Below are 18546 nucleotides of genomic sequence, written 5' to 3'. Positions count from 1 at the left end.
TAACAGACTCACACAGCGTCATCCAGGCGGTGGAAGCCGAAGCCCCGAGCCACCCCTGGATACAAGCCCCACCCTCAACCGTTTTTACGTGGATTCCCGGGCACTGCGGTGTTCCTGGAAATGAGGCTGCGGACAGGCTGGCGGGATCCGGTTCATCTGGTCCCCGCTTCACAAGGAACGTACCACTCCTAGACGTCAAGCGTTGGATCGCGAATATTATTATGGAAACCTGGCAGGAGGAATGGTTTCAGTCGCGGACCACTTTCCTGAGAAAGATCAAAGAAACCGTACGACCCTGGCAAGACAGCCACAAGTACAAGGACCAACGGATCATTTCAAGACTCCGGACCGGCCATGCGAGGATTTCCCACAATTTTGGTGGGACACCCTTCCACAAGGTTTGTCCAATCTGCAGCATCCCTGCCTCGGTGGAACACATGCTGTGTGTCTGCCCAGAGTTTCAGAGACTACGCGAACAACACCGACTCCCAGAGAACATCAGGGAGCTACTTGGCAACGAACCCTCGACGCTAGCTGCGCTGATTGCTTTCTTGAAGGACGCCCATCTGTACAACCAAATCTAGCACTCTCGTCATTGGCTGCGCTGTCCGTGTTCTTCCACCTTCCTATTTTCCTGCTGTCGGGGTATCTCTGCCGGACTGGGGCTTTGTCTCTTACAGTGGAGCTCTACCTTGTTCGCGCATCCATTCCTCACCACAGTCCCGATGTAACTCCCATTTTACATTAAGATTTTTTTTTTAATGTTGTGTCAGAGCCAGTTTTACGTTACGTTAATGTTAGACTGAAACGTTTCCTTAGAGGCAGGCCCTAAGCCTGACCTTCTACTATCAAATGTGATAAACTAGCCTACGGCTAAAAATCACAAAGAAAAAAAAAACCTTTGAGATCTCGTTCGAGACCATCGGTTGTTCGAATCCGAACACGATGTGTATTGCCATACAGTGACGTAACCTGGTGAGTCGCAAATCTAAAGCGCTAGTGGAGCAGCACATAAGTAATAAATTTCGTTTCTTTCACATTTTTTTTTCGGTATCCAATACTTGCAGCTTCCACCACGACTGTTGATCTGGTTCTTTCTGGTGACCCCGGTGTGCCATAGAAGCCATCCTTTCCGTTATTCCCCCGTGAGCCGGTTCCTTCGACAACATCCGTTTGAAAAATTAATAATAATAAATTTGTTATTGTCTTCACGGATTTTAGGCTCGACGATCACCATCCAGGTTAAGAACTTGGAAGAAGTGACAGAAGCGACCGAACTAGCCAAGGCACTCAGGGAGCAGTGCCAAATCAAGGTACCGCCAACAGCGGTTACCTTGAAGAAGGGACTGTTCTCCATACAGGTGGCTACCGTCAAGCTCCCGACAGCGGAATGGGGAGTGGATGTCGCAATCATCTCCGACCCGTACCGTGTCCCATCCGGCAGCGGGAAGTGGGGAAGGCGGTGATATGCGCGAGCTTCCCCATTCAGGAGGTGGTCGTGTCCAACTCGAGCGAGGGATTCGTGATCGCCAGGGTTAATGAAGTATACTTAAGTAGCTGCTATGCTCCGCCCAGGTGGTCTATCGAGCAATTCTCGCAGATGGTGGACAGACTCACTGCGGTACTTGTCGGCCTAAGACCGGTGGTCATTGCGGGCGACTTTAACGCATGGGCGGTAGAGTGGGGTAGCCACCACACCAACCAGAGAGGATGCATCCTACTAGAGGCAATGGCCAAGCTGGACGTTGTACTAGCCAACACCGGCTCGGTCAGTACCTACAGAAGGAATGGTGCAACCTACACTGGAGGGTCGATGAGGGTTACACCCATAGTGACCATCAGGCGATTCGCTACAGCGTGGGGCTAGGTGAGAGGCGAGTGGCAGGAGGGAATCCTTCCTGCGCTCGAGGCTGGTGGACATCGTTCTTTGATGAAGAGGTCTTCGGCGAAGCACTGAGGCGGGAGCGAATAACCCTTGATCTGACGGGGGAATAACTGATAGCATCGCTGACAAGGGTGTGCGATACAATCATGCCTAGGAGAACCTATCCCAGGCATGGCCATAGACAGGTGTACTGGTTAAGCGAGTCGATTGCTATCCTCAGGGCGTCTTGCCTCCATGCGAGAAGGAGGATGCAACGAGCTCGTAAAACCGAATCTCGAGAGGAACGCCGCGTCGCTTTTCGAGCAGCTAAGGCGGCCCTCAACAAAGAGATCGCCAGACGCAAGCGTGCGTGCTTTGACAGCTTATGCCAAAGCACCAACACGAACCCATGGGGGGATGCCTACAAAGTGGTCATGGCCAAGACCCGTGGCGTGGAGGCACCCCCGGAGAGATCGCCGGCGATGATGGCATCGATCATTGGGTTCTTGTTTCCACGTAGGGACGTACCCGAGTAGCACACTTTCATCACAATAAGTTACAGCAACTTGTTTATGACAGAAATAAGTCGTATATAAGTTTCTACAATTGATTCGTGACAAGCGTGCTACTAGGGTAGACTCCTGGCGGCGGATTTTTGTTTTTAATGATTCTATTTCCAGTCCTGCGGGGAATAACCTTGGAGTGCCCCAGGGAAGTGTATTAGGGCCCCTGTTACTTATTATGTATATAAATGGCTTCCGAGGTGTTTTAAGATTTTGCAACATTAATCTTTTTGTAGATGATACTGTGTTATTCATTGCAGCTAAGGATTTAGATGATGCTATTTTACACTTGAATGAAGATTTGCGTTCTCTAAGTAGATGGTTGAAGTATAAGCAGTTGAAATTGAATACAAGTAAAACTAAATTTATGGTAATTTCGCGAAATAGAGTTAATGAGAACGTCTCTGTTGTAATTGATGATGAGACTATTGATCGCGTTCGAGAGATTAAATATCTTGGCGTGATTATTGATGACAAACTTAAGTTCAACTCTAGCATTGGCAATGTCATCAAGAAAATTCCCAAGAAGTATGGAATTCTATGTCGAATGAAAAACGATTTAACTATTGCCAGTAAATACAGCCAGGCTTGCTAATTGTCACGACCATCGACATGCTTTTGCATACATTTGTGTCCTGTCATTGGTGAAAATTTTAAAATACGGATTCACTCGACAGTTATACCATCAAATGTAATTTGACATCATGACATTGCTTTCCATTATTCATTAGACGTTCATGCTTTAATAATAAAACAACAATGCTCACTAACGACGTCGATCACTTCAAATGTTCATTCAGCATATTTGTAAGTGACACGAAAGAGTTCATTCTCCTTTACTTTGATTAACATTGGCGTTGACGGCGAGTCTGTAGCTCTTTACTCCTACGATAAAATCCATAAGCAACCGTCAGACTGTGCGTAAAACATGGCAGACTTCGTTCTCGCTCCATTAAAAATTCCCATAAGAAAAAAAGTAAATTGTCAATTCTCGACTACTTTTTCGAAGGCACGTATCAACTTTTTTAAATAATGCATTTGATCGTCAGATGGGGGCGTAGCTGGTAGCTCGCCCACGCATTCTAACACTACCACCAGATAGGGGAAATTTTCCCCTACCTGATAGTGGTGCTAGTACGCGTGGGCGAGCTACCATTTACACCAAACCGACGATCAAATACATTGTTTACAAAAGTTGATACGTCCCTTCGAAAAAGTAATCGAGAATTTCTTTTAACTCTATCTTTTAATCTCAATAACTTGATACCAATCGGCTTCGCGTGGTAAATATTTCAAGGACATCTGTTTCTTTAAATATACTCACTAAATCGAATTCATAAGTACATCCTAAACGTCCAAAGCCTTGCTAAGAATGGGAGAACCATCATCAACCGGTGAGAGGAAGATATTGCGCAAAATATTAGTAGAAGAATGTACTGCATCGGAAAACGGGTTCGTTATATGCGCGATTGATAGGAGCAATTCGTGCAAGTACCGTCAAACTGCAAACAAATTAGATCCCGGAAACTTTATTCGTCATATTCGGACGGAACACGCCGAGCTAGCGATGGCTCGTGGATTATTTCGCGAAGAAATGGAAGCAATTGCCAAGAAGAGAAAAATTTCCAAAAGGCTCATTGCAATTGATCGACAAATTTTTGTGGAAGCAATGATTAAGCTTATAACTATTCATCACGTTCCTTTACATTGCGTTGATTGGGAAGGGTTCAAACTCCTCCTCGACCCTATCAGTAATTCACTTAATGTTCGTATGAACCGACCTAACCTCATGCGACACTTGCTTGCTGCAGCTGATAAGATCCGTAACTCTATTAAGAGTCTAGTCAAAGGAAAATTGTTATGCTTGAAAATTGACAGTGCTACGCGCTATGGACGTCACATCCTCGGTGTGAATATTCAATTGTTTGATCCGGAAAAACAAGAAATTGCTATTTACACAATCGGTAATTTTAATGTTATCCTAATTCTAAATAGAATATGTCATTAATTTCTTATTTCAAATTTAAGGTATGATCGAGATAAACGAGCGCCATACAGCGAAATTTCTTAAATCAAAAATTGAAGAAATAATTGCTTCATATGGAATTTTGTTAGACCAAATATTTGCAATTACCTGCGACAACGGGGCAAATATGGTTGCCACTGTACTACAGTTGCCAAGAATTGCAGGAAAATTGCATATAAGCCAGTATTCGACTTGCGAAGTCACTCGCTGCCACCTCTTTATGCAAAAACTAGGTGGGGAGGAATTTTCGAAATGCTACAACACTTTAACAAGCACGAAGAATTCTACAAAGATCTTGGATCACAGTATCCTGAATTAGGTAACTATAACATAAATATACGATTATTCCTTATTACATCCTAATTATCATTCATTTTCTTTATGGCGAGTTATCTATTATATAATGCATTACTTTAAAATCCTTAAAATCCATTCATATGGCGAACGTTAGGATGTTTTGAAGAATAACTGTTCTAACATATTTACATATTTATCCAAAACCATTTATTCTTGTCACATTCCAGATCTTGTAAATCAGTGGGATTTTGTTAAAGAATACATCGCAGCATTTGAACCTATTTACATAGCTACTAAAAATATGCAAGCTATGCACAGGTCGGTAAAATAACCTCAAACAAATTCGCAGAACCTTTAGCCACATCGCTTACCAGGCGGCTAAAACAATTGAAAGACAACATGGTTTTCAAATCTGCACTACTTATCGAGCCGCGATTCAATTACCTTAACTCCACAATATTTTGTGCTGATGAGAAGGAAGAAGTTCGGGTAAGTATAGAGGAAACGCACCTATTTTGTTCATGCTCCTAGTTTGGTCATGTTTTGTTGATATTTCTTGTTTTTTACATGTTTGAGATCTTAACTTAAGATTCAAATCATATTCATCGGGGTACATATCTAGCGTTCTGAATCATACGGACCTAACTCGGCCGATGATCGATTCTCTTCATCGATTTTTTCTTCGCATTACTGTGGTGAATCAATTTTTCGAAATTATTACAACACAATGTAGTGAAAGGTTGTATTAGTATGCAAAAGCAACATCAAACACACCAAGAAATCTTAATCCAGACGATTTATTAACAAAAGAAAAAAAAAAACCGAGGAAGAGAATCGATCATCGCAGTAAGGCCCTTATGATTCTGAACGCTAGATATATATGTCGCAGACAAAACGCACGGAGATTGTGATTTAATTATATTTCAAAGGTATGGCAAATATAGGAAAATATGACCAAAAGTGCTGCACTTACCATACTCCTACCAATTTTAAACATATGTTTTGATTTGATCGATTTTATAGGCCTTTATCGTCGCTACGTGGGAGCGGATTAAACGGTTGAAAGCATGCGATTCCGAGCAGGCTACACAGTCAACATCAGCCCCAACAACACTTCCTTGTAACGACCTAGATGCTTTCTTGACCAACATGTTTGGTGGATCCCTTCCTGAACAAGGATTGCCACAGAAAACGGAAAACTCGTTTGTGCGACAGCTCAACGCATTGGATTTGGAACCTCACCAGAACCACTCGTTCGATGTATGGAAACATTGGCTTTCCCGGAAGAATACTCATCCTGAGTTGTATGATGTTGCCACGATACTGCTTGCAGTCCCTTCGAATCAAGTTTCCGTCGAACGAGCATTCAGTGCACTTGGATTAGTGTTGTCAGATAAGCGCACGAAACTTTCCGATGACACGCTGGAGAATATTTTGCTTATTAAGCTTAATAAGCAACTGTTCGATAAAATTCTTCCAGGATTGTACAACTGGATGGATGAAGCTTTTATCATATTTTCGATTTGATCAATAACTACAAAGTTTGGAGTCCAAACCCATTTCATTTATCATCGATTTAAAACTTTACTTTAATTCTAATTTTTCATATATTTTTTTTCTCCTTATTAATTATTCCATTGTATCGATATCACTGATCGAATTGAAAGAGGAAGTGACTTTCGTAGATATAATACAAGAAACGCGGATGAAATAAGAACACCACATTTCTTGACTTGTGCTTCACAAAATTCATTATATTTTAAAAGAATAAATATTTTCAAATCGATGCCTATCAAACGTTTGGCAACACTAACAGAATTTAAGAGACATTGCATTTCACACGGTAAAACTGTCTTTAGTAGATTAATTAAAAAAAAAAGTAGTCTACAAAGGTTTGAGCCTCGCGCGCGTATTACGGATATAGAGGACTGAATTTAACATTTGATAAAAAAAAATGCAATTTTGAAGCTTATTTGGAAGATACCTTGAGTTAGCAGTAAGTTTTCTGGCAAATGTTGTGTTATATGATGCTTTGTTGATTGGTCATTAACTCTTGATTGCTTGTAATACTTATGAATATTTTAGGTGGACAAAAAGGTGAACTAAAAGGTGGACGCCTGAGCTTTTCTACATTTATACCACTGTGAAGCAACTGTAAGCTCTAGAGGGAATTTATATCTGTAACTGTAACCAGTTTGATTCTGTTTGCTTACTTGGTTAAAATGTCATATTTAATAATCTTAAAGATCAATCGTCCAGCTCAAACCTTTGTAGGGGTAAGAGGAATCATCAAGAGTAGGAATACAGTTTCAGGAGGGCTTTAAAAGAATTTATGAGGAGAGCTTTAAAAGAATTTCGAAGAGAATTTCAAGCAACATCCAATATATTATTTCAAGGTAATTGTGAGAAATAGTCCCACGGAATTTAGATGTTATAATACGTACAACGTCAAAGGAGGTCAGTTTGTTCCAAAAGACCTCATCTTACCCAACAATCCCGGTCATCAGAAAGTGTTACGAAATGAACTTAAAACGTCCAGCGTGTTTCATTGCAGCATACTTTTGCTCAATGTCAAATTGTAAATCCTAACCGTCCGAATGTTGTGTCGTGTAACATTGACAATCCAACGTAACGATTAGTAAAAGTGTTTAATTTTGACAAGAATGCTCAAACACCAATACCATCATCACAAATTCCTCTCAACTCGCATTTCCACCGGATGGCTACCGACCATTTTTATGTCCCACCGGCACATGGCGTATAGATAATTCCAAACTTCTGGCAGGAATCTGGCTTCGGATCCCCGTCCAGTCCGTATCGCCCAAAGACCATCAGAATATCAGTACCATCTCTTCAATGTTCCCAACATTTGCGGTTAATGTGGTACAACAGCAACGACGAACGGCTTTGAATATCCTGCTGCTACGGAAACGAAATGGATACTGCTGTTGCTCCTGTCGGATGGATGGTGTCATACTGTGGCAGCTAAAAGCGTTCTGCTTCATTGCTGCTGAATGTCCCACACGTTTCCAGCACAATCAGCTTCAGTAACATTCTGCCAAAATGCCAATTTTGCACACAAGGTCCCCTTCCCGAAGCGATGGTGATGTAATGCCCACTCTATGTTGCTCTGTTTTGGGGTGGGAAGAGTAGTTGAAGAAAATGAATCTTTGTCTATGCACTCCGAAGACTTGGGATTTTGTGCGGAGATCTATTCCCCTAGTCGTCCATCAGCTGACCAGTCATGATCGGACTAAAGCACCCCAGGATGATGGTCGATGTGGTCGGTTTGCGAGCCAGTGGGAAAGGTCAGACGATGCTAATCACGAAGGATTTAGATAAATTGAATGTGAGTGCATACTTTCCGAAGGGGGATTACTACTGCCCACAAATCGTGGTTACAAGCTTTTAGGAGTAGAGTGGTGTTTAAAAATTCGTCCAAAAAAGGAATTTTAGCTCTGCAGAAAATTCTCAATCGGTTATGTACCATTCAAACAAGTGTAAAATTAAATTAAACGCAAACTTGCATCATCTGTGTTGGAAACCATCGCGCTAATGCCGAAGGAACACTGGAAACTCTCAAACCCAGATTTACAACATGTTTTTTTTTCTCTCTCCTGCCGCTGGTTGGCTGCTAGCTGCTGCCACAACTTTTTTTTCTCACTCACTCATTCCCCAGTTGCTGCTCCTGCTGCTGGTCCCGGTTTAAACAACCAAAGCACAACTTTGAGTGTGCCACATACACTTTAGTCGGTTTTAGATTTTTTCGGTAATCCAAATTGCCACGTGTCACCTGCTACCTTTATTCGGCTTGCTCCACAACGACGACGACGAGAATGTGTACATTCCCATCCTTCCAAAACCCATTGCTGCTGGGTCGGTGGAGACCGGCACTCGCTGGAGTTTAGTGTGACCGCAGTGACGTTTCGAGGTATATCGGGGATTACAACTTTCGGAATAGGATTCGGGATCACAAGGATAAATTGATGCGTCTCTTGTGCCCTGGTCAATAATGAGAAACTTATTAAATGTTTGAGCACTTCTTAAGAACTCAAGGAATCCTTTCCGCTGAATCTACGCACGCCACTGTGCACCAAGGAACGACCAATCCAAACTGCCACCCCAGTAATACTCCCCCCGAAGAACGCTGGGGCAATGCTTACACGAAATGATGCCAACGCTGCTGGCTCGGTAGATGCCGTTGGTGCTCCGACTGTGCGGAAGCAATTGCGGAAACCTTTCCTCGCACTCGGAGGGGGTGGGCGCGATTCGTCGTTCAGCAGCAGTATCAGCATCCAACAGCAGCAGCCGGAGCTTGAACATAACCTATATTAAAATATCGTTCTTCATAAGTTTTTGACAGATAGAACATATGCGTCCGCACTCAGAGGAGCAGCAGCAGCGGTAGTAGCACTCTCCTCGGTGCTCCAACTTCAGGGATCGGTTGGTCTACATACTTTGCCGGGGGACGGTGTGGCTCGTAATATTAATGGATCGAAATGGATGGAACTTTTTCCTGCGCGCTCTTGGATTGCTTGTTCGGTCTCCTCCGTCTTCGATGTTCTCTCTGTATTTGAGCCCAACGATTGGCACTGGGGAGGACAAATGGCACACTAGCAGCCAGCCAGTGGAAGGTGGACGAGAAAACTCCTTCGCTTCGGATCCATTTGCCACCTGTTTCTCAGATTTTGGTTCGCGACTGGATGGAATGGTGAAACCCGTTAATCCGTTGAAAATTGAAGCGACGAAACTATTCGAGCAAATAAGTAAGCTACGATAGTATTGTGATCAGCTTGAAGTGGATGAAATGAGTACAAATCAGAATTTTATTCAAATTTATTAGTCTTTCAATACATCATTGGTGAAGTCTGTAAATGATTCTAGTGAAACTTATTTTTTTCGTAAAATCAAACGACAAAGCTACGGAAAACCAAATGAAGTTCAACTTTTTTCATCTCGATTAAAAGTTATGAGAGTTGTATAAAACTAAGGATTTTTAGACAAAAATCGTTTAACCTCCCTACTTGCACTATCCACACCAAGCTGAAACCAATTCCTTTCAATTTCTGAGCCTTTAAAAAATAAATTCAACGTGGCCGCTAAAATGTTTGTACATGCCAAATGAAACCCCTAACCTTACCCTTTGCTATGTGGTTTAAGCATTTGTTTTGTTAAGAATTTCCAGAATCCTTTTGGAAACTGTTAGAGCTCCTAGTAACCGAGAAGTCCATCAGTTTGACCTTTACCGATTGATTTTCGAGTTTCATAACTAAGGAACTTCATAACTTCTGAACGAAAGCCAAAAAAATGTGGATTTTGAGAACCTCGTGCAAAAAGTGGTTTGTGTCTGAAAATTGTCTTTTGCGTGTAATTTTTGTTATTTAAATTCCTCATGAAGGGCATCTTAGTTGCATGTTTAATTATTTAAAAATTGCCTATAGCCACTCAGAACACGATGCCTTCGGTTAAATGTGTAACGGAAAATAAGCAATGTTTGAAAAATCAGTGCAATTTAACGATAGATTTTAAATCGATTTATACCGCATAAATCTTTAAAGTATAAAGTTTTGAATGACGCCAATAGATTTGAAAATAGTCAATAAATGGCTGGGCTATGATTTTTCAAACATTGCAAGTTTGCCGAAACACATTTTAGCGGGAGCATCGTGTTTGGAGTGTTAACAAAGTCACTGGACACTGATTTAACGAAAGTTAAAATAAAAGCAAATCTGTAATTTTATGATATTATATAAAATAATATAATGCCGTCAAAATATATGTCTTATGTTTGCCCCTGAGGTATCAACAGGGCGTATTTTTATAAGAAAATCGCCACTAACTCTTGATCGGCAAAAGGTATCGACAAGTTCTGCACGGCATAAATTGCGCCTTAAGAATGTCTAAATGTTATCTATAGGCAACATTGCTGATGTGCAGGACAATATTTTGCATCATAGATTCAGCATGACATCCAATGTATTTGTTTTGATTATTTTGATCATCATAACACACCAGTTATCAGTTAATTGTTAGTCAGTACACATTGCCCTGGCATAAAAAAATATTGAGAAATATTGAAATATATCAAAATTCCAAAACTAGTTCATTGATTTCAATGAGTTCTTAGCCATTACACCAGTTTTGGGGAAAACAAATCAGAAAGTGAGTTCAAAAATGCGAAGTACAAAAATCTAAGTGAGGCATATCCTAAGGTATTACCCATTACACGAACTAGGGTTAAATGAAGTAGTACCCTAGTAAAGTTCGATATCAAAATATTGTCAACATGATGTCAAATTATGATTTTGAAATGATGTTGATAACATATTTTGATATATTTTTTTTATTTAGGTTAAATTCATAGTTTGATATTATTTTGATATTTCGAAAAAAATAATTGAAAACATAATTTGGAATATGATGAAAAGAGCATGCACATATATCACTGAAAGCTACCATTTTTAAATTTTATTCTCTTTTTACATAAAAGTAGAAGAGTCTGTACCTAGGGGCACGAACGGGAGCTTGACGCAGAACCGCTAGGGCACGGAACAAATGTGAAGAAAATTTAGTTCTTTTAATTGATCGATCATCTATTATCTTAACTTTTTTCGTTTTTGATTTGTAGGCGTACCAAATTTGTAGTATTTTTTTTTTCAAAGAGAAAGTTGATGAAGAGAATCGATCGAAATCACTTGCTGGTTTGGTTAAAAGATTACAACTCTGGAGAGCATTTTGAGTGGTCGGTGGGGGCATGTGGTTCTGAATATGGACAACCAGGCACAGATAAATTCCATTCCAACTCTTTTCTATAATAGACTTGTTGGCCCTGAAAAGGGTCGTTTTGTTGCCGAAGTTGGTGATGATTTAACCTCCGAAGCCGTACAGAGTGCGTCTGTCGCTTCAAAGCGTAGACGACATCCATTGACGCTTACGCTTGGCGTGTTCAGAGTAGGTGACAGCATCACGAATCACATTTTCTAGGAACACCTTCAGCACTCCTCGTAGATCAGACCGAAGATACGTTTGACACCGCCACGGTGAACCAGACGACGGATGGCGGTTATCACGAAGAACCTTGCGATGACGCATGGCGGCTTCTTTACCAATACCTTTTACTCCTTTGCTTGTTAGGTAGAAGAGTGGACTACCTAACCTGCCACCACCTTCCTACTGCTGCGAAAATGAGTTGAGGCTAGACAGCACCGCTCTTTTACATCTTTTCAGGTTAAAGCAGAATGAGGTGCAATCAAGTGGTACTCGATTATGACGACTGGGTTTGGGAAGACCGTTTATTTCCTGAAAACAGTGGTTGGTTGGATGGTTGGTTGTCTGTATTAAGGAGATTTTCAGCCAGACACTGGTTCATTTCCGGTACCTGAAAACAGTGATAAAATTATCGACTTTTATTTGTACATTCGACAATGATTGACATTACCACCTTTTCAACAGTTTCTTGTTGAAACACATCAGTTAGAAGCATTTCTATTGATACGTAAAAATATTTCTGATCGATTGGTGATAAAATTATTGAAATTGGTTCAGGGGCATCTGAATTATTAATTTTCAAAACCTTTCATAATTTTGTTACTTGTTCCATTTTCGGTTTTCACAAAGTGTACCCCCATATAGAAATCACAGACGTAGTTCTACGTCAAAACTTGATGTCTACACCGTTCGAAAAATTCATGTAAATTTCTGCGAGCTATAGCGCACATAAAATTAACGCTAGGTTTGGCATAATTTTAGGCGATATTTCGTATAAATTTAAGCACAATATCGCATAAATTTGCAATATTGCATGCAAGTTTGTAAACGATTTCGCTGTTTATGCCAGGTATAGCTCAAAATTATATGAAGGGAGATTTTAAGCGATAGTTAGAATTCAGAATTTTTTCTGTGTAGTAGTTAATAAATAATTCAGTGAGTTTTACTAAAAACTATAAGGATCCTTGCTGCTTCGTTCATGAACAACACAAAGGGAAAAGATAGTTTACATTTATTTGTTATTGTTGATATCAATCTACCTGCGAGTTTAATTTTCAAATCGATTTAAAAATGATTTCAGTCCAGTTCGGCTTTAATGTGGTAAGGTGGGCATTATGGGTCATCTACTTGATTTATTTATTTTTTTGATTTTCAACATAAACAGCCTTAATGCTGTTTTGAAAAAGCAAACCATCATTGGGGTTGAATTGAACCTGTTGGTTTTGACAAAAAATAAATAAATTATTCAATGTACTAGCTGCCCATCTTTCCCCACCTTACCCTACTTATACTAATACATTGTCAAATATTGTTATGAAACTTTCGAGTACTTTCTTAGTTCATATTTTACCATGTGGCCATAAATCTTATTAACTATCAGTTTTCACCCAACAAAATAAATGTCTCTTAAAATATGATCAATGCGTTGGAATTGAATTACGTTGACATTTTAATTTTGAAATTTGATAAAAATATTAAAATAATAAAAAATTCTAAAGATTTTTAATTTTTTTCCTGCTATAGTATAGTGTGTCACGGAATGTCTATGCACGACTTTGGAACGCCCCTGCGTGTTTCAGATGACGTTTAAACAGCTGATTATCACACAGAATCATTGTTTACATTTCGACCAACAGTTTCGTGTAACGCAACTCTCGGTTCTTTACATTTCCGTGACAATGCGAAGCATTTCTCCGGAAAAGCGCAACCAGATCGTGCACAAATGATGTACTATCCCCAACATTTCTCTGAGTCATTTAGCGAAATTGGAAGGTGTAAGCACCGAAGCCGTTCCAAACGCGAATCGGAAGCATGGGATGATGCAACTTTCCAGGACAAGCAAAAATCTGGACGTAAACCGAACCTTGTTGACCGAAATCTGGTCCGGAAAATCGTGCAAGCTATCACTCGGAAGAAAAGTGCTTCGGTTCGGGACGTGGCTAAAAAAGTGGGATTCTCGCAGAGTAACGTCCAGCGGGCCAAGGCAAGAATGACACGTATAAGAAGCAGAAGAAGCCAAAGCGAAGTGAAAAACAAGCCACATCTGTCAAACCAAGGGCTCAGAAGTTATACGACCGATTACTGTGCGGAAAATCGGTGTGCGTGATTATGGACGATGAATCATACGTTAAATTTGATTACAAAACTCTTCCTGGTGATCAGTACTACACCGTTCGTGACGGCCGAAGTGTTGACGATGCGAATAAGGTGATTTTTACCGAAAAATTCGGTAGAAAGGCTATGGTTTGGCAAGCCATTTGTGAGTGTGGTATGCTTTCCAAACCGTTTGTGACAACGGAGACAATGACAACCGATGTTCACGTGAGTGAGTGTTTAAACAAGCGTCCGTTACCCATGATCCGCAAACACGACGCCTCAGTATCCGGTCAAAGTAGGTCGGTTCATTACACCAAGGACACAGTAGCTTGGTATGAAGCCAACAAGGTCCAATTTGTACCCAAGGAGATGAGTCCGATAAACTGTCCCCAGGCCAGGCCAATCGACACTTTCTGGGCTCTGACCAAAGCATGTCTGCATAAACATGTAAAGCCACCGGATTCCGTTACAAAGTTTGCGAAAGACTGGGAAAAAGTATCCAAAATTGTTGGAAAGGCATCTGTGCTGAAGCTAATGAGTAGCGTGAGATCAAAAATCCGCTCCTTGGCTTACGACTGATCGGATCTCGGATTTTCTACGTTTAATTGTAAGAGAATACTATAGAGAACATGAATACTAAATAAAAATCGAATTTGCTGTAAACAGCCTGTTTGTTTTTCACGAAAATACCATTATCAAAACACATACATTGATTGCTTTATAAAGAAAGCTAGACTTGTCATCTTTTTAATTTCCTTCATATACCATAAATATCTAATGTTTGGTTTGATTACTGTGAATTCGACCACACGGTTGTCAATACACGTTATCAAGAACGCTTATATCAAACTATCCATATTGTTTTCTTTATCTGCTCGTGTAGAGTATTAAATATTGGCCAAACGATGTTCTGAAACAAGATGTATCCTCAAGCAAAAAAAAAATGAGCGCTCGATGTATTCACCCTGCCAATAATAGGTAAAGGTATTGCCGAAGTAGTCATTTAACCTATTAGTTTTAGATAGAGTGGTAAATATGACTGGCGCTCAAGTCAGTTGACCATAGTTCAATCACCTCTGAGGTTGATGGGATTTTCTAAAGGGCCATACTAGCTTCGTAAAAGAAATAAAGTCGATGGATCAGCTGGAGAATTCAAACGAAATTATGAGTGAAATCTATGGATTACACCCTAGGTAGTCTGAGATGCAATCTAAACAAATTCTAAGGACTTTATAAATCTATTTGAAGCTGAAGTAGAACTATAATGGAGTTTGAACAAAAATTCAAGGCAATTCTGACGAGAATTATAAGGGAATTGTGAGGAGATCTCATGTGAATTCAAAGAAGAATTCCAAAAGTTTCAACGAAAATTCCATGGAAATTCTGAGAATAGTATCCAGGGAATACCGTAAAGAAATCTATGGGACTTCCTAGAAATAGGGTAATTTACGTATTCTCGTCAATCAAAGCAGCGTTTACGCTTCTATAAACATTTGCTCACCAACACATGGTATCCCAAGTAACAATTTTGGTTTTATGAGGGTTCTGTAGACCATGATTTAGACTTGTAGAATGCTATAAAACCGCGATAAAACCTGCAATGTTACTTGGGATGGTTGTATTTTTTTTTTCCTTGATTTGTTTTCCGTCGATCTTGTTTTCCGTGCTGATTACCAATGCTACCGATGCCAGGAAGGCAGCTCCCACACCTGGACCCTACCTATCGACCCATCTATTCACGAAACGGGGACCAACGGCTTTACGTCCCATCCGAAGGAAGGCGTGATCAGAGATGTTATGCCTCAGTACATCCCGGCGGCGCCAACTGGGATTTAACTCAGGCCTGCTGGGATGAGAGGTAATCACGCCTACCACTACAACACCAGCGTCGCTAGCATGATTGTATGTTTACATTTATTTGCTACTTGCTCGTTTATCCTTTGCAATCGACAGAGTGATCAATCACTGTTTGCAAACGTTTTTATAATGCTCCAAAACTCTTAGATGAGTGTGACCACTTTTTACATTTGAATTTCGTGTTAACCAGCTATTCTAATATCGGCATCATTTGGTAGTGCCTATATTTCAAAAAAACCTAGCATCAGTGAAATGTTTTGGTGAGAAAATACACAGCAGTGTTGGGACAGATTCGTAATTTCCGTTTTAATTTTATCGATGTGCACTGTTAATATGCTGAGCGGGGGTGTGAGCATCGGCTAACACTCCAGTTGATTTCTATTGGTATGACTTACGCCTAACCGCCACTAGGAGTCACTTCTTTTTTTCAAATAAAAAACTTTGCAACTTGGATTTCGATTTACTCACTTTCAACTTGGGTTGGGATTCAATTTAGATTAGGATTTTTCGATAGTTAGCGATACATTAGATAACTCTAAAAGTAATTTTCTACTACTGATAACAAAATTCCTTTACCACGATAGTGGGCTTTCACCAATTATGAACAACTATTTGAGCAACTTGTTGTCTGAGAAATATATGAGCTTTTCTCATGGAAACTCGACAACTTCACGAATTAGTTACATGGGTCTCCCCCAGGGCTCATGTTTAAGCCCCCTTCTTTATAATTTTTACGTTAAAGACATTGATGGTTGTCTTGATGAAAATTGCTCGCTAAGGCAGCTTGCAGATGACGGCGTTGTGTCCGTTATAGGGCCAAGTGCACCGGACCTGCAAGGGCCATTGCAAGATACCTTAGACAATTTGTCTACTTGGGCTATGAAGCTGGGTATCGAATTCTCTCCGGTGAAAACTGAGTTGGTTGTTTTTTCTAGGAAGCATCATCCTGCATAGTTACAGCTTCAACTAAAGGGTAGAACAATCACTCAAAGTATGTCTTTCAAGTATTTAGGTGTCTGGTTCGATTCCAAATGCACATGGGGAAAACATATTGCGTATCTGAAACAAAAATGCCAGCAAAGAATTAATTTTCTTCGTACAATTACTGGAACTTGGTGGGGAGCACACCCGGAAGATCTTATCAGGTTGTATCGAACAACCATCTTGTCGGTTCTAGAGTACGGTAGCTTCTGCTTTCAATCCGCGGCGAAAACACATATCTTGAAGCTGCAACGAGTTCAATACCGTTGCCTCCGAATCGCGCTTGGCTGTATGCACTCGACGCATACGATGAGCCTCGAAGTACTCGCGGGTGTTCTCCCACTGACAGATCGTTTCGCTGAGCTGTCTTTCCGGTTCCTCATCCGTTGTGAAGTATTGAATCCTTTGGTAATAGAACACTTTGAGAAGCTGCTCGACCAAAATCCTCAAACAAGATTCATGAGTTTGTACTATGAGTACATGACGCTGGAGGTTGGTCCTTCTTCATTAATCTCCAATCGTGATTGCTTCCAAGCCTTCTATAGTTCCTCTGTAAATTTTGATCTGACCATGATGCAAGAAATCCATGGAATACCAGATCACCATCGGTCGATGGTTGTTCCCTCAATTTTTGCAATCAAGTACCACCATGTAAGTAACGATAAAAGATTTTTCACAGATGGGTCAACCATAAATGCTTCTACTGGATTTGGTGTATTTAATCAATTTCATAGCGCCTCCTATAAACTGCAGAAACCATGCTCCGTATACGTTGCGGAACTCGCAGCTATATTTTACGCAGTAGAGCGAATTGCCTCACTACCTTCTGACCATTATTTCATTTTTACGGATAGTCTTAGCTCATTGGAGGCTATTCGTTCAATGAGGCCGATGAAGCACTCCTCGTATTTCCTGCCTGAAATACGATCTAAACTGAGTGCTTTATCTAACTGCTCCTATACTATCACCTTAGCTTGGGTCCCATCTCATTGCTCAATTCCGGGTAATGAGAAAGCGGACTCATTGGCTAAGGTGGGCGCTATGGAAGGCGATATTTTTGAGCGACAAATCGCCTTCAACGAATTTTTCTCCATTGCTCGCCAGCAAGTCCTCATCAGTTGGCAACAAAAATGGAATGATGGTGAATTGGGAAGATGGTTACATTCTATTCTCCCACAGGTGTCGAACAATCCATGGTTCAAAGGGTTGGACATGAGCCGCGACTTTATACGCGTTATATCAAGGCTTATGTCCAATCACTGCTCGTTAGACTCGCACTTCTATCGAATTGGGCTCTCAGGCAGCAATTTATGTGCGTGTGGCAGTGGTTATCACGATATCGAGCATGTTGTTTGGTCGTGTACCTTACACCGTGTTGCCAGATCTGAGTTATCCACATCCCTCAGGGCCCGAGGAAAACAACCCGCGATACCCGTTAGATGTCTTGGCGAGCCGAGACCTTGACTATTTGAATTTAATTTATGTGTTTTTAAAACGGATAGATTTGAGGATTTAGAAGTTAGTGTCATCTTGTGTTCTCCCAAGTTGTTAGCTACCCATCGGTGTACCCCCATGTTTGTCTTTTTCATCAGAGTGTCGCCTAGTTCGAGATCAAGAGCACATTGCTCTCCAAACCTTGTGTTCACAATCCCTACCCTGCCATCCATTTGTTACAATTTGTTACCCCTAACCTCGAGATAGCCGCGAGTAATCGGCCCCCGCTTTACTAACGTCAGTTTTAAGTAATTTTGTTATCTACACAATGAATATCGGCTCCGCAAAGCTACAGCAAATGAGCCTAGAAAAATAAACAAATTATTAAAAAAAAAAAAAAAAAACAAAATTCCTTTCTGTCCTACATATTTTTAGTACTA

The 18546-nt window shown here is 40.7% G+C and overlaps 2 protein-coding genes across 6 annotated transcripts in view; one reads left to right on the top strand and one right to left on the bottom strand.

The window, feature by feature from the left end:
* Positions 1-18546, bottom strand: part of nvy (nervy) — a 322382-nt gene that overhangs the window by 162844 nt on the left and 140992 nt on the right. The gene's annotated exons all lie outside the window — the stretch shown is intronic.
* Positions 3800-4435, top strand: LOC135697668 (uncharacterized). Its single transcript, XM_065217441.1, has one exon. It carries the CDS (start codon positions 3800-3802, stop codon positions 4433-4435), a length of 636 nt encoding a protein of 211 aa, XP_065073513.1.

This window comes from Ochlerotatus camptorhynchus, unplaced genomic scaffold (genome assembly GCF_037179485.1).
Source record: "Ochlerotatus camptorhynchus isolate MF236.1 unplaced genomic scaffold, CSIRO-AGI_Acam_v1.1 ptg000077l, whole genome shotgun sequence".
In the NCBI taxonomy this organism is placed as follows: Eukaryota; Metazoa; Arthropoda; class Insecta; order Diptera; family Culicidae; genus Ochlerotatus; species Ochlerotatus camptorhynchus.
This window is presented reverse-complemented; position numbering and strand designations above follow the sequence as displayed.

Excerpts from the sequence above, each read along its gene's own strand:
- LOC135697668 (XM_065217441.1), top strand. The coding sequence starts at position 3,800 with ATGGGAGAACCATCATCAACCGGTGAGAGGAAGATATTGCGCAAAATA.